The following is a 14,195-nucleotide window of genomic DNA, read 5'->3' as shown; positions in this document are numbered from 1 at the left end:
AACAATCTGTATGCTGTCATTTTTCACATGCATTATACAAAGAGAGAAAGACCACTGAGCTCACACGTTAGATGATGTCGCTTTAGTGTGACTTGGGCTTAATTTTGCAGGAAGCCAAGTGAGACAATAGCCCTGAAATAATGGAACGCATGACAAAGACAATGTAGTCTCTTTCTCATGATGAGTAAAATGCAAGTATTCATTCCTAACACTTTCCAGGCATGTTTTTTAGTTTCATACTAACATCAGTTTTTCCTGTAGGCTACATTGCAATGACCCATAGGAACTAGGTATCTCCATTTTTGTTTTTTATGTCATGCTTTATTCTACAGGAGCTGATTTGTTGCATGAGCTATAGGCTACTTGGGCCCAGTGAGCTTGCCTATGAACACTCACTCTGCAGGTCTTTCTGAAGCAGGTCTCTCTTTTGCTCACTGTCCTGATTTGGACACCAGCTTTCGAGACTACCTCAGCTCAGCTACAACCAGTGTTTTACTCTAAAAACCTAATGACATAAATTTTTGCTGTAATTATGTTATATAAATACATTACTATATACTAGACACTACCTTGTCCAGTCTCCCAATGTTTCGTTGCAATTTATGAGGCAGTTTTTGACAAATGAGAGCTTGTCTTTTGCAATTTAGCTTTCTGAAGTAGTTGGACATGTGTCTGTAATGTGCTTGATAGCCAAAAACTGACTTCTTGTTTTGAAAGTGTTAATCAGTCATGTTAGCATGCACGTGGTTCAGCACTCTGTTATTGTGCAGCTTGTCCTGATAAAGGCACACTCTGCTTCCCCGAGAGACGCTGATATGTGGTAGAGAGTAGAGAGTTAACTGTTGAGTCCATATAAGGAGCTAGGAAAGAAAAGTGTTTCTTAAAGACGTTTCATTTTGGATGCTTTCTCCGGCCCACAACATTCAGTCTTGGTGATTTCATCCTTTGAAGCTCTATTTTCATCATATATGTCAACAGTTAATTGCACTCAACTGAAATTTTTGGCTACAACTCCTCTAAAATGTTTAGCACATTTAACTGTGTAGTCCATAGTCTGCCTTTATGTTTTGCAGGGGTTAAGCAAGAGAATGCCTGGGGTACTAGTTGCATGAGATAATTAGCAGATGTAACAAAAATGTATGCAGGTAATTGTGTTTGTTTTAAAGAACATATTCATGCAGAGCAGAAATTTAAAGCGGTACAACTTTAAAAGGTATATTCTATCTTAAGAAACTGATATATTCACTGCATATTTGTACTTTCTGTGATAAGTCCAGAATTTATTTCTATTCTTCATTATTTTCTTAAACTTTAAATTAGAGAACATAAGTTTCTCTCAGACACTGCACACTCTATATAAACCATTTCCATTTGTAGCTTAGAAGTGTTTGGATATTCATTTTATATTTACAGATGGCTCACAAGCAACATCTTTGAAGACTATATTTACATTTTAGGAATTCTTTTGTTATGTAAGTAAGTAAGTAAGTAAAATTTATTTATATAGCGCTTTTCACAGATAAAAATCACAAAGTGCTTTACAACACAGAAAATGGGAATATAAAAACAATATAACAGTAAGTAAAACAATGTAAAACAAAACTATAAAAACAGCATAAGAAGAAATTAATCAAATGCTTTTCTAAATAAAAATGTCTTCAGCTGTTTCTTAAAAGAATCAATGGAGTCCGTGCAGCGAAGAGACAGTGGGAGAGAATTCCACAACCGTGGTGCCACAGTCTGAAAGGCCCGATCACCACGAGTTTTAAAACGAGTGCGTGGTACCACCAGCAGTCTCTGATCTAATGACCTTAAAGCCCGAGAAGATGTATGTGGTTTCAGCAGGTCAGATAAATATTGAGGAGCCTGACCATGCAGGGCCCTAAAGGTTAGAACTAAAATTTTAAACTGAAACCTAAAATTTACAGGCAACCAGTGAAGGGAGGCCAAGACTGGAGTGATATGCGATCTTCTCTTGGTGCCTGTTAAGAGACGTGCTGCAGCATTCTGCACAGTCTGAAGACGATTTAAGGCTGATTTGTTAAAACAAGTAAAAAGGCCATTACAATAGTCTAAACGAGAAGAAATAAAAGCATGAATAATCATCTCAAGTTCAAGCTTTGATACCATTAGTCTGAGTTTAGAAATATTCCGTAAATGATAAAAACAGTTTCGGACTAGCTGCTTAGAATGCTGCTCGAGAGACATCGAGCTGTCAAATAAGACACCGAGATTTCTAAGGCTTGATTTTACGTAAGGGTCTAAGAAGCTGATATGCTGTCTAATTTCTGGGACCATATGGTCTGGAGCAATAATTAGAGTTTCTGTTTTATCAGAGTTTAGTTGGAGAAAATTGTCATATAACCATTTGTTGATTTCTGTCAGACAATTACTTAAATTAGACAATTTATAAAACTGAGACATTTTGAAGGAACAGTATAGTTGGATGTCGTCAGCATAGAGATGATAGGAGATATATTTATAGCGCTTAATAATTTGGCCTAGAGGAAATACATAGAAAGCTACTTCAGAAAGCTAAATTGCAAAAGACAAGCTCTCATTTGTCAATACATGTAACCTGCATATGTGGTGCAAGGGATCATTTGTGGGGTCAGACGTTTCGATTCCACAAGCAGCAAGTTCATTCACATCAAATGGTTTCTCTACTCTTCCAATATGATGACTAACAGCTATTGTGTTTTTTGAGATTGTTTTTTACAATTTCTATGATATTCTATTCGGTTAAGTTGTGTTTTCTATTCTATTGCATCTTTTTTTTCTATTTGCTGTTGTTTTCTTAAATTGCATTTTATTTGACCTTTCAGCTCCTTTGTAATTTATCCCATTAAGTTTACTTCAATTCAATCCAATTCAATTTTATTTATATAGCGCCAAATCACAACAAAAGTCGCCTCAAGGCGCTTAATAGGTATAGAGAAAAACCCAACAATCATATGACCCCCTGTGAGCAAGCACTTTGGCGATAGCGGGAAGGAAAAACTCCCTTTTAACAGGAAGAAACCTCCGGCAGAACCAGGCTCAGGGAGGGGCGGGGCCATCTGCTGCGACCGGTTGGGGTGAGATAACAGAGACTTTGAGGAGAGAAACCTAATATTTAATAATCCACATTTCACTGTTTTACTCTTTAGTTCAGATGTATGTATTGATCTTTCTTTGTGATTGTTTATGTTTAAGTTGTGAAGAGCTGTGATGGTTTGTTTGTTTGTTTGCTCGCTTTTAGTTTGTATTTGTCTGTTTGGGAGCTGACACAGTCTCCATGGAGATGGGTTTTTGGCGGGGTAGCATCAGGAGAGAAGCTCCAGAGAGGCGTGTTCCATGTTAAAAGCTAAAATATAACAAAAGAAATTATGCTAAATAAAACAAAACCTTTCAATTGCCCAACCCTATCTGTCCCCTCAACGGGTTGTATGTTTTCAATGTTTCCTTATTATTTTTGTCATAAAAATAAATCAAACAAATAAATCAAGCTGTGTGACAGCACCTTACATTTACGCCGGGCTGTGAGCTGCTCTAAATCTACTTCCTACACCCCCTTTTCAACTAGTTTAAAACCACTCCTGACTTCCCTCAGTGCACACTGTAAACTCCAAAAGATACAATTAGCTTTTCTGGTAAAAGGTCCTAGATTATTTTGTCAACCTTTGGAAACATCCTCTATAGAGTTATTTCATCTTTAAAACTTAGGCCTGGTTTCTTCGCCCGCTTTAACGGGTAGCACATATCCAGCCTGAACACTGTGTTTGGGCAATTTACATAACATAAAAGATAAAGATAAAGATGGCGCCGGTGAGGTCGGCTGCCGTCACGACTGCTCCGACCACTTTTTCTTTGTCTTTGCTTTTTAAGTTAGTTTTCTTAGTTTCTAAATCGGCAAAATCATCACCATTGGGTACATTAGGTATGACAGTGACACTCTTGTTTCTATTGGTATACAATGTACTCACAATTCGAAGTTTTTAACACCGGATCCGAGCTGGCCGAGTGAGATCTTGAGGGAGAACAAAGGGAAGCGGCGGCCTAGAGGGAAGCGAGCCGGCGTCAGGAACAGGCTGAGAGCTCGTGCACACCGCACACCTCTGCCTAGCATCCTGCTCGCCAACGTCCAGTCACTGGAGAACAAGCTTGACGACCTCAGGGCCAGGATAAAGTTCCAGAGAGACATTCGGGACTGCAATCTCCTCTGCTTCACCGAGACATGGCTGAACCCAGCGGTGCCGGACCACGCCATCCAGCCGGCCGAGTTCTTCTCGGTTCACCGCATGGACAGGACACGGGACTCGGGGAAGTCAAGGGGAGGCGGCGTGTGTTTAATGGTGAACAACAACTGGTGCAACAGTGCGAACGTTGTTCCTCTCACACGCTCCTGCACACCAAATCTGGAACTACTGTCCATCATGTGTCGTCCTTTTTATCTACCTCGGGAATTTACATCGGTCATTATAAGTGCCGTTTATATTCCACCACAAGCGGACACGGTCACCGCCTTATGCGAGCTGCATGAGGCACTCACACAGCACCAGACACAACACCGGGACGCTGCGCTTATTGTGACGGGGGACTTTAATAGCGCCAACCTCAAACGCGCAGCGCCGAACTTTTATCAACACATCACCTGCCCCACCAGAGGTGAAAGGACACTGGACCACTGCTACACTACGGTCAAGGACGGCTACAAGGCACAATCCCGCCCTCCGTTTGGCAAATCTGATCACGCCGCCATCTTCCTCATGCCAAAATACAAACAAAGGCTGAAACAGGAAGTTCCGGTTCAGAGGAAGGTCGCGCGCTGGACGGATCAATCAGTGGCCGCGTTACAGGACGCACTTGATGACGCAGACTGGGGCATGTTCAGAAACAGCTCCGACGATGATGTCAATGTGTTTACGGAAGCGGTTGTGGGATTCATCGGGAAACTAGCGGATGATACCGTGGAGACAAAGACTATCACAACGTTTCCCAACCAGAAGCCGTGGGTGGATAAAACCATCCGCGACGCTCTGAGATCCCGCACCGCTGCCTACAACACGGGACTCACGACGGGGGACATGGACCCGTACAAAGCCGCGTCATATAACGTGCGGAGGGCGGTGAAAGAGGCGAAGCAGCGCTACGGGAGGAAACTAGAGTCACAACTCCAACAGAGTGACTCTAGGAGCCTGTGGCGGGGACTAAGGACAATAACGGACTATAAAGCACCAACAACCGGTATGACGAACGCGGCCGTGACTCTGGCAGACGAGCTGAACACTTTCTATGCTCGCTTCGAGGCTGCAGCTAAGGACTCCAACGATGCTAATGCTAGCGGCGCTAATTGCTGCAGACAGGAAGATACTGCCAGCACCGGAAACGTGCTCGTCATCTCCGAGCATGAAGTAAGGAGAGCCTTCAAGAGAGTGAACACCAGGAAAGCAGCAGGACCAGACGGCATCCCAGGTCGTATCCTAAGAGACTGCGCATACCAGCTAGCTCCTGTGTTCACTGAGATATTCAACATCTCTTTATCTCAGTCGGTGATCCCCACATGCTTCAAAGAGTCCATCATTGTTCCTGTCCCGAAGAAACCCCACCCTGCTTCTCTCAATGACTATCGCCCTGTAGCCCTCACCTCAGTAGTGATGAAGTGCTTTGAACGCCTGGTCAGAGACTTCATCATTTCTTCACTACCAGACACACTGGACCCACTACAGTTCGCTTACCGTCCAAATCGTTCCACAGACGATGCCATCTCTCATCTCCTCCACACATCACTCACTCACTTGGACACTAGAAGGGGGAATTATGTTAAAATGCTCTTCATAGACTACAGCTCTGCATTTAACACCATAATTCCCTCCACACTCACCACCAAGCTGGAGCATCTGGGACTCAGCTCATCTATGTGTCAGTGGATCTCCAACTTCCTAACTGGCAGACCACAGGCAGTAAGGATGGGCGGACATGTCTCAGCCTCCACCACTCTCAGCACTGGAGCCCCCCAGGGGTGTGTTCTGAGCCCCCTGCTGTACTCTCTGTACACATATGACTGCGTGGCCACTACCAGCTCCACCACCATCATCAAGTTTGCTGACGACACCGTCGTGGTGGGCCTGATCTCTGATAACAACGAGACGGCCTACCTGAAGGAGATTAGGAATCTGGAGAACTGGTGCCAGAGGAACAACCTCCTTCTAAACGTCAGTAAGACAAAGGAGCTGATAGTGGACTTCAGCACTAAGCAGGAGAGGAACTACCAGACCCCTGTCATCAACGAATGCCCAGTGGAGAGAGTGGACAGCTTCAAATACCTCGGAGTTCACATCACGCAGGACCTGTCATGGTCCTGTCACATCAACTCCGTGGTGAAAAAGGCCCGTCAGCGTCTCTACCACCTCAGACGCTTGAGAGACTTCCAACTGCCCTCCAAGGTGCTCAGGAACTTTTACTCGTGCACCATAGAGAGCATCCTGACGGGAAACATCTTACCCTGGTTTGGGAACAGCACCATGCAGGACAGACGAGCTCTACAGAGGGTTGTGTGATCAGCTGAGCGCACCATCCGCTCCAAGCTCCCTGACCTGCACTCAATCTACAGCAGGCGGTGCTGGACCAAGGCCAGGAAGATCGTGAAGGACCTCAGCCATCCCAACAACAGACTGTTCTCTCTGTTGAGGTCAGGAAAGCGATTCCGCTCCCTGAAGACCAACACAGAGAGACTGAGGAGGAGCTTCTTCCCGAAGGCGATACGGTCTCTCAATCACAATCACACCACCACACAGTACTGACCCACACATATAGTTCTTACACACACACTGGACATTCTGGACATTGTTTTCACTTCATCACTTAAATCACTGCTGCTATTATTGTGTATATGCTGCTGTTATTGTGTATATATTTATTTATACTTCTTGTGTATTTTGTTCATACATTCTTATATAGTTCTATATTGTGTATTGTGTATTTTGTTGTACAGTTATTTTATTTTCAATTTAATTTATATATTTTATCTTATTCTTTCCCAGTGTGTTGTACAGTTATTTCATTTTTAACCTTAATTTATATTTTATTCCTTCCTAGTTAAATTTACCCTTTTTAATTTTTCATATTTATTTCCTATCTTATTCATAGCCTTTTCCTTTTTTGTTTTCTTTAGGTCACGAGCAGTTGTCCAAGCATTTCACTACATATCGTACTGTGTATGACTGTGTACGTGACAAATAAAATTTGAATTTGAATTTGATTTAAAAATCCTGCAACTATTCCTAAAGTCCCTCTCATTACTTTCATGCTCCCATTATAACCTGTGTCTAACAAGCTTTTGATCTTCTTTGCAATGTAAACAACTAGGTGTCTTTGTGCTCTGTTCTTCTCCTTTCTCTGGTTGGTTCCATTCGTTCTCGGGCTTCCAGGATTCTCGCGACCCCTGTGGTCGCTGTGGTCATGAAATTTTCACCTGTAAAGGATAGAAAACAAAAAGCCTCTCTCTGCTACACAACCCGCTAATCTACTGTGTTCATCTAATGTTCCTTTTATCATTCAAAGTTGTTTCACCATATCATGTTCTGGGCTCTAGTCTTTATATTACCTTTACTTAATCTTTATTTACTTAATCTCAATGCTCTTTATGTGTGTGCGCAACACTTTTAATTTTATTAAACACACCCAGGGTAAGATATAAGATATAAGCATAAAAACAGACAGAGATCTTCTCCTAACAGCTCAATTCAGAATGGTTTGAGAGATCAAACTGTAAAAATTTTAAGCCAAAGCCTGGCCTGTTTCTCATCCCAATTCTGTTAATCTATCCTTTTGCCGCTGTACCCATGTGTTTAGGTTGAGAAGAGTCCACCTGTATTGACACACTAAAACATGTAATTAATATCATTTTATTACTTTTTCTTAAGACATTCAGTCTCTAATTCCTCTGTTTTCATGTTGCAACGTCTCTCACCAGCTCACAAGCTATATTCAGACTTGCTGTTTGACGCACACACACACACTCTCTTCTCTCAGACTCTTTTTCCCGCACTCTGCTATGAACCTACGTAGTGTTATTATTACTTATTTATTATTTTGTACAAATCACACAGAATCACTCAAATCCAGTACTCACAACATTCACACACTTAGAATCACTCAAAATACGCTTTCCTAAGAGTATTTTATCAAACATGCTTTTTAGAATCAGAAAGAGGAAGTAGACCGCACCCAGTTAAGTGCGTATGTCCTCTTAAAAGAGAAGAGAAATAAACTCATATGGGACAATTCTCCCCATCTTAGACAAAATGTGACCTTAAATGTCCTTTTCTAAGTCATGTTCTTCTCTATATACAACTCTTGGCCTCCAGGGCATAAAACTTTGAACATAATCTTTTACTTTACCAGAACTAGACCTAATCTAAATCCTGTCTCATTCACTGCTGAAGTTCTAGTTCAATGAACACCTGTGTCACAGTTTAAAATTAAAAGAGGAAGTAACTCACACCCAAGAACTGTGTGTGTAACCTTTGGTCTTATAACTCTGATATAAGTCCACACAGTGCGCCGACTACGGAGAACCTGCAAGTTCGGGGTTTTTTTTTAATTCTCTGCACACTTGAAAACTGTTTCTGTCATTTATCTGCCCAAGAACTTCATCAAATGGACCTCAACGGGTCCAGTAATCTTCAGCACATATCACTGCTGCCAGTGATGATTTAAAAACAGTTTCTTGTCTCAGTGCACCCAGCATTAACTTATCAGATGGACCGCAGCCGATCCATCAATATCAACACAATTGTGTATCCTCATGTACACAACTGATTCTTCACTTGTGTCACAGCACATCTAGTAATATCTTCAGAATTACTTCAACATGGTAAACATTGATTTTCCTTTAAAATCAATTCCTTCAAATTTAATTTACCATTAAAACTCAAGACCACAACTGACTCGATTCTCTGAAATCCTGAGTCAGTTAAACACATTGCTCAACTCAAGGTGTCTTTTTCTCGGACTTCCTCGTCCGAGCTCACTCTTTTTACCCCGGCATCTCCACCAGAATGTTACAAGATCTTCCACTCTTACTTGGTGAAAGAAGGTAACTTCATAAGTTCTCTCCACTGTCTCACAGTAGCAAACAACCTGCGCCTTCAGAAGATCCCCTTCCCACTGTAATTCAATTTTCATAGACCCAAAAGTAAGCATATTATTTCCCTAGTCAAAAGTGAAACCGTTCCTCACACAGTAATTCATAATCCAACCTTAAAATGAAACCAAAACCCTTCGTGTTTTGAAACTAAAAAGAGGAAGGAACAGCGCCCAATTTTTAACTGCACATGTTGTTACTCAGCAACAACACACACACAGACCCAGTGCAATTCTTCCTGGATCATTTATCAACATCCAAACCAACACAGTCCGCATTGATTATTCTTCTGGACCTCAGCAGATCCACCAAAATTCATGTAAGTATATCAACCATTCACCGATTTATTTCTTTTCCTCAGACCACGCCAGATCTGTTATTTTTTATTTTTTTATTGACATTTTTGGAATCACTATATAATACCATTAACTTCAGCTATCTGTCAGTACATATATTTTTTCTTTTTTTTCTATATTTAAACAACTGAAATATCCATACAATAAGAATGAAAGAAGAAGAAGAAAAGAAAAAGAAGCAAAACAGGAAACAACAAACAAATAAATAAAAAATACATAAGGAAAAAGAAAAAGGAAAGAAAAGTAAATAAATAAATGTAGGGAGTGCGTTTTTGTTTCCATTAATGTAACTAATATTTCCTCTAGTCTTCTAGTAGTTAACAAAGTCAAAATCTAAAGCAAAAGCAAAAACTGGCCTGCGTTTTTTCCATTTCTTCCATCGTGATACAAACAGGTCCCTCTTGTAGTTCACATCTGCTGTCATTTTCTGCATTCTGTAAATGTCCATTGTGATGTTCATCCACATGTTCATAGTTGGGTTAATATCAACAACGCTGCACACTCAGAATTGTACAGCTGATTCTTCCCTTCAGACTGCACTGGATCTGTTACTTCAGCACAATAAACACTGATTTTCCTTCAAAATCAGTTTACCAAGAGCCACAAAACCATTTCTGACTCGATTTTCTGAAATTCTGTGTCACTTAAACATCCTGACAGAACCAGGTGTTTTCTGTCGGGCTTCCTCGTCCAAAATTACTCTTTTTACTCACAAATAAGTGTATCTTAAAATGATCTTCTGATCCTGAGGCCACAAATCTCAGCAGCGACACCTGAGTAAAATCTTAGTAAACGTCTTTACAAAGGGGGAAGTTCTTCAACTCCATGACTAACGCTTGTTGAACCATAAACTGACCAATAACTCTTATATTCTCTTATTCTTTAATCACACATTGGTCGCTTTTCTCTCTTATTTCCTCATAACATCTCATGTTACTTTTATCTCAGTACTGTCTTTTTCTCAAAGTTTCATTATTCTTACGTCAAAGCTTTTCATTACTTCAAAATTTTACTTTATTCTCAAGAATTCAGTTTTACCACTACTGAGCCAATTTGATAGTTAAGATCACCTACTCAGCGACCAGATAATTTATAATTCAGCCCATTTGCACAAATTTGCTTATTTAACAGGTTTGTGCCTACCTTTAAATCTTTTTAGACTGGTCTCCTGTTCGCCTCATATCAGATCCAACCTTCGGCCACATTTGTTCTCTCTGTTGCATGACGAACCGAGCGGAAACACCAAATATTAACCCAGATTCTTTTGTCCCCATGATAGAACAGAGAAAACTGACTCATAGTGTGTTAAAACATTTATATTTCTTTTTATTCAATCATCTTCCGGAAGAGAGACCCCTGCACAGCTCAAACGCCAGTTGCAAGAGCTCTAACATTTTTAGCTCAACATTTGTCTTATATGGTATTATTTCTGTACTTCAGACGTGACACACGTCACACACTGTTTCAAACATTGCTTATATGGAAAGTTTCTCTTTTCTGTGTCTTTATCTATTAATATGCCTGTGCACTAAAACTTCCTGTTTTTTAGTCTGGGTGAGCACTTTGTGAGTCAATAGTGGCCTTGCTCCACAAGCCTTCATTATTAAAGTACATAAAACAATATAATAGGAAAATAAGGATACTAAGGATATTGATTTCATGACAAAATATTATATTATAAATGTATTAAGAAAAAAAAGAAAAGAATGAAATGGCATTCAAACCATCTATTTTTCCTTACTAATTAGCAAGTCTATTTTTCATACAATTCCATAAAGGGAAATCAAAAGCTTCTAATTTTCTTTCCACAAATGTAGATTTGGTACTGTATGACATTTGTTTTTTGGGGGTGTTTTGGGTCCTCCAACCTAAGGAGGTCAGGACCTTGTATGGCAACCCTAAGGGATTCGGCTGTAAGTGTGTGTGATTCATAGATACACTTTAAAGCACTCTTTAAAGCACAGCTGAGCTCGATAAATGCAATTTTTCATCTCACTCAGTCACAAGAACAGACAGTTTCAGTGTAGAAACACCTACATCTATTGACATCTATTAACCTATGAGCTACAGGTATCGGTTGACAATGAGCTCACTCTGAAAGTCATGTGCGTCATTTTTCTAGCATTGTTCATTTGGTAAATCCCTGTTTGGTATTTAGTATCACCCAAGTGACTAGTGTTCTCATAAATATGCCAGTTCAAAATATTCATTTTATTGTTTCACAGAAAATAAAAAATTGATGACATTGGTGGCAGTCTGTATTTCTGTGTAACTCGTTTTGGTGTTTTTTGGTGTTTTTTTCCCATTATATTGGCCTTTGTTATGCACATGAAACTGCTATCTTTTCTACAAGTGTTGAAAAAAGCTGGTTGGGTGACATTTCTTCACAAACCTGTTTGACCTTGCATACAGCACTAGAAAAACACCTCCTCTGTCACCTCCTTTAAAATTTTAACCACTGAGCAAGGAACTCACAGTCAGCTTCTTCTCTGAGTGATCAGCTGAAACAACTACCTGCTGAACTTTTGTTTCACACACAAAGCTCTCAAGGACGCTCAATCTTTTTTCTTTGACAGGATCAACATGGTTGCTGGTTGTGGACAGCTTGTTGGTTTATTTTTGGGAGTCATCGGCTTTCTTGGGTCGATCATCACCTGTGGACTCCCACAATGGCGAGTCACCGCTTTCATTGGTGCCAACATCGTCACTTCTCAGGTCATCTGGGAGGGTCTGTGGATGAACTGTGTGACCCAGAGTACTGGCCAGATGCAGTGCAAGGTCTATGATTCTATGCTAGAATTAGCTCAAGACCTGCAGGCTGCCAGAGCACTCACTGTCATCGCCATCATCGCTGGAGTTTTTGGGATTCTGCTTGCGGTGGTTGGAGGCAAGTGCACAAATTTTGTCGAAGACGAAGTGCAAAAGAGCAGAGTGGCAGTAGCTGCTGGAATTGTCTTCATCATTGCCGGCCTCTTGGTGCTTATTCCAGTCTGCTGGACCGCTAACACCGTCATTCGTGATTTCTACAACCCTACCCTGATTGCTGCACAGAAGAGAGAGCTGGGAGCATCTCTGTACATCGGCTGGGGAACTGCAGGGGTTCTGATCCTGGGAGGGGGCCTGCTCTGTAGCTCTTGTCCCCCCAACAATGCCACTGATTATGACGTTAGGTACTCCAAGGCTCGCTCTATTGATAGTCATAAGGAATATGTTTAGATAGCGAGCATTCTGCTGGATATCTTAGAGTCCACCTTTTAGAATTACAATGTCTGTGATTAAAATAAGTCGAAATGTTTAGAGTGAGACTGTGTAACTTAAGCTTTTTTTCTTCAAAATATACACACATACAGTATTTTCAGCCTGTTTTTGAATATATCTGTTGTTTTTATGTTTTCTACCACCAGAGATTTTTTTACATTTTTATTTTCTGTTCTTTTTTATATCAATATGGGATACTTTCTTTCAGGGTTATGTCTGAAATCTGATGCTTGTTTAATTAAAACCATTGTAAATCCGTATTAACACCCTTGTAACTCTAGACCTCATTTTTTGACTGCTTTCTCTGTTAAACTAGTGGAATACTGATGGATACATATATATATATATATATATACATATATATATGTATTATGGATGACTGTATGTCAATAAAATTGTATTAAATGTGCATGTGACATTGCTTGTGTTTTTTTTTTTTAATTTCATCATAAGATGAGTCACACTAGTGACAAACAGTAAAGAAATTCAAACAGAAGATCTGGTTTTGCGAGTGTCCTTGAAAGAATCTTTACAAACCGGTTTTGGGACATTTCCTTCTCATCAAAGAGCCTGAAAAACAGACACTGGATGCTAGCATTTATGTAATGCTATTTAGTATGTGTTCATTTCTTTATTTAGTTTTGTGGATTTCTGAATTAAACACCAAAATCAGGATAAAAAATATTCTTAAATACATCACTGAAAACTTGGCTCTTTGTATCTGATGTTAAAAAACATTTAAAAAAAAATAATGTGTAGCATTTTTAGTGAACGCACATTAAACCAGTGTTTCAGTTCCTTTAAAATCCTTATTGTCTCAGACAGTAGATATAAAGTTGAGCTAATTATACATAGGAAGAGACTTTATTTAGTCCCACACGAAGGAAATTTCCTTGTTACAGTAGCACAAGGGACAGAAAGAAAAAGTGAATTAAAAATATACTAGAATTTTTTTTTTAATTTGCAAATTTGCAAAAACTACTATACTATGTAGATATGTAGTATATACAGTAACATATACCCCAATTTTTTATATGTACATAATGTGCAGTGGGACCGATAGTAATACACATGTAATACACTTAAAAAGTACGTATCCTGTGTGGGTACTGTGCTCTCTGTTGAAGCACCTGTGATAGCTCTTCATCTTACACCACGGTAGTAACAATCTACTGCTGAAGGAGCTGCACAGGGACTCCACAGTTGTATGCAGGGGGTGAAAGGTGTTGTCCATAATGTACATTAGCTTAGCCATCATCGAGCTCTTACCCGCGTCCTCTATGATGTCTAGGGGACTGGCAAGGCCAGGACAGTTAGACTCAAAGAATGTTCAAATGTGTTTTCCTGAATCAGCTTAATCATTAAAACCGTGCATAGTTTCTGTTTCTGAGGAAACAAGGGGGGAAAAGTCATTCACAGTGGTACAAATTACAATACATGAGCTTATCTACACA

At 40.1% G+C, this 14,195-nt stretch overlaps 1 protein-coding gene across 1 annotated transcript; it reads left to right on the top strand.

Moving 5' to 3' along the window:
- Positions 1-12,066: 12,066 nt before the first annotated feature.
- On the top strand, positions 12,067-12,699 carry LOC146624358 (claudin-4-like). The gene has a single exon (XM_085364563.1). It carries the CDS (start codon positions 12,067-12,069, stop codon positions 12,697-12,699), a length of 633 nt encoding a protein of 210 aa, XP_085220689.1.
- Positions 12,700-14,195: the final 1,496 nt, after the last annotated feature.

Source organism: Diplotaxodon limnothrissa, linkage group LG10 (assembly GCF_057381915.1).
Source record: "Diplotaxodon limnothrissa isolate DT_005_m linkage group LG10, D_limnothrissa_male_GT1.1, whole genome shotgun sequence".
Taxonomy (NCBI): Eukaryota; Metazoa; Chordata; class Actinopteri; order Cichliformes; family Cichlidae; genus Diplotaxodon; species Diplotaxodon limnothrissa.
This window is presented reverse-complemented; position numbering and strand designations above follow the sequence as displayed.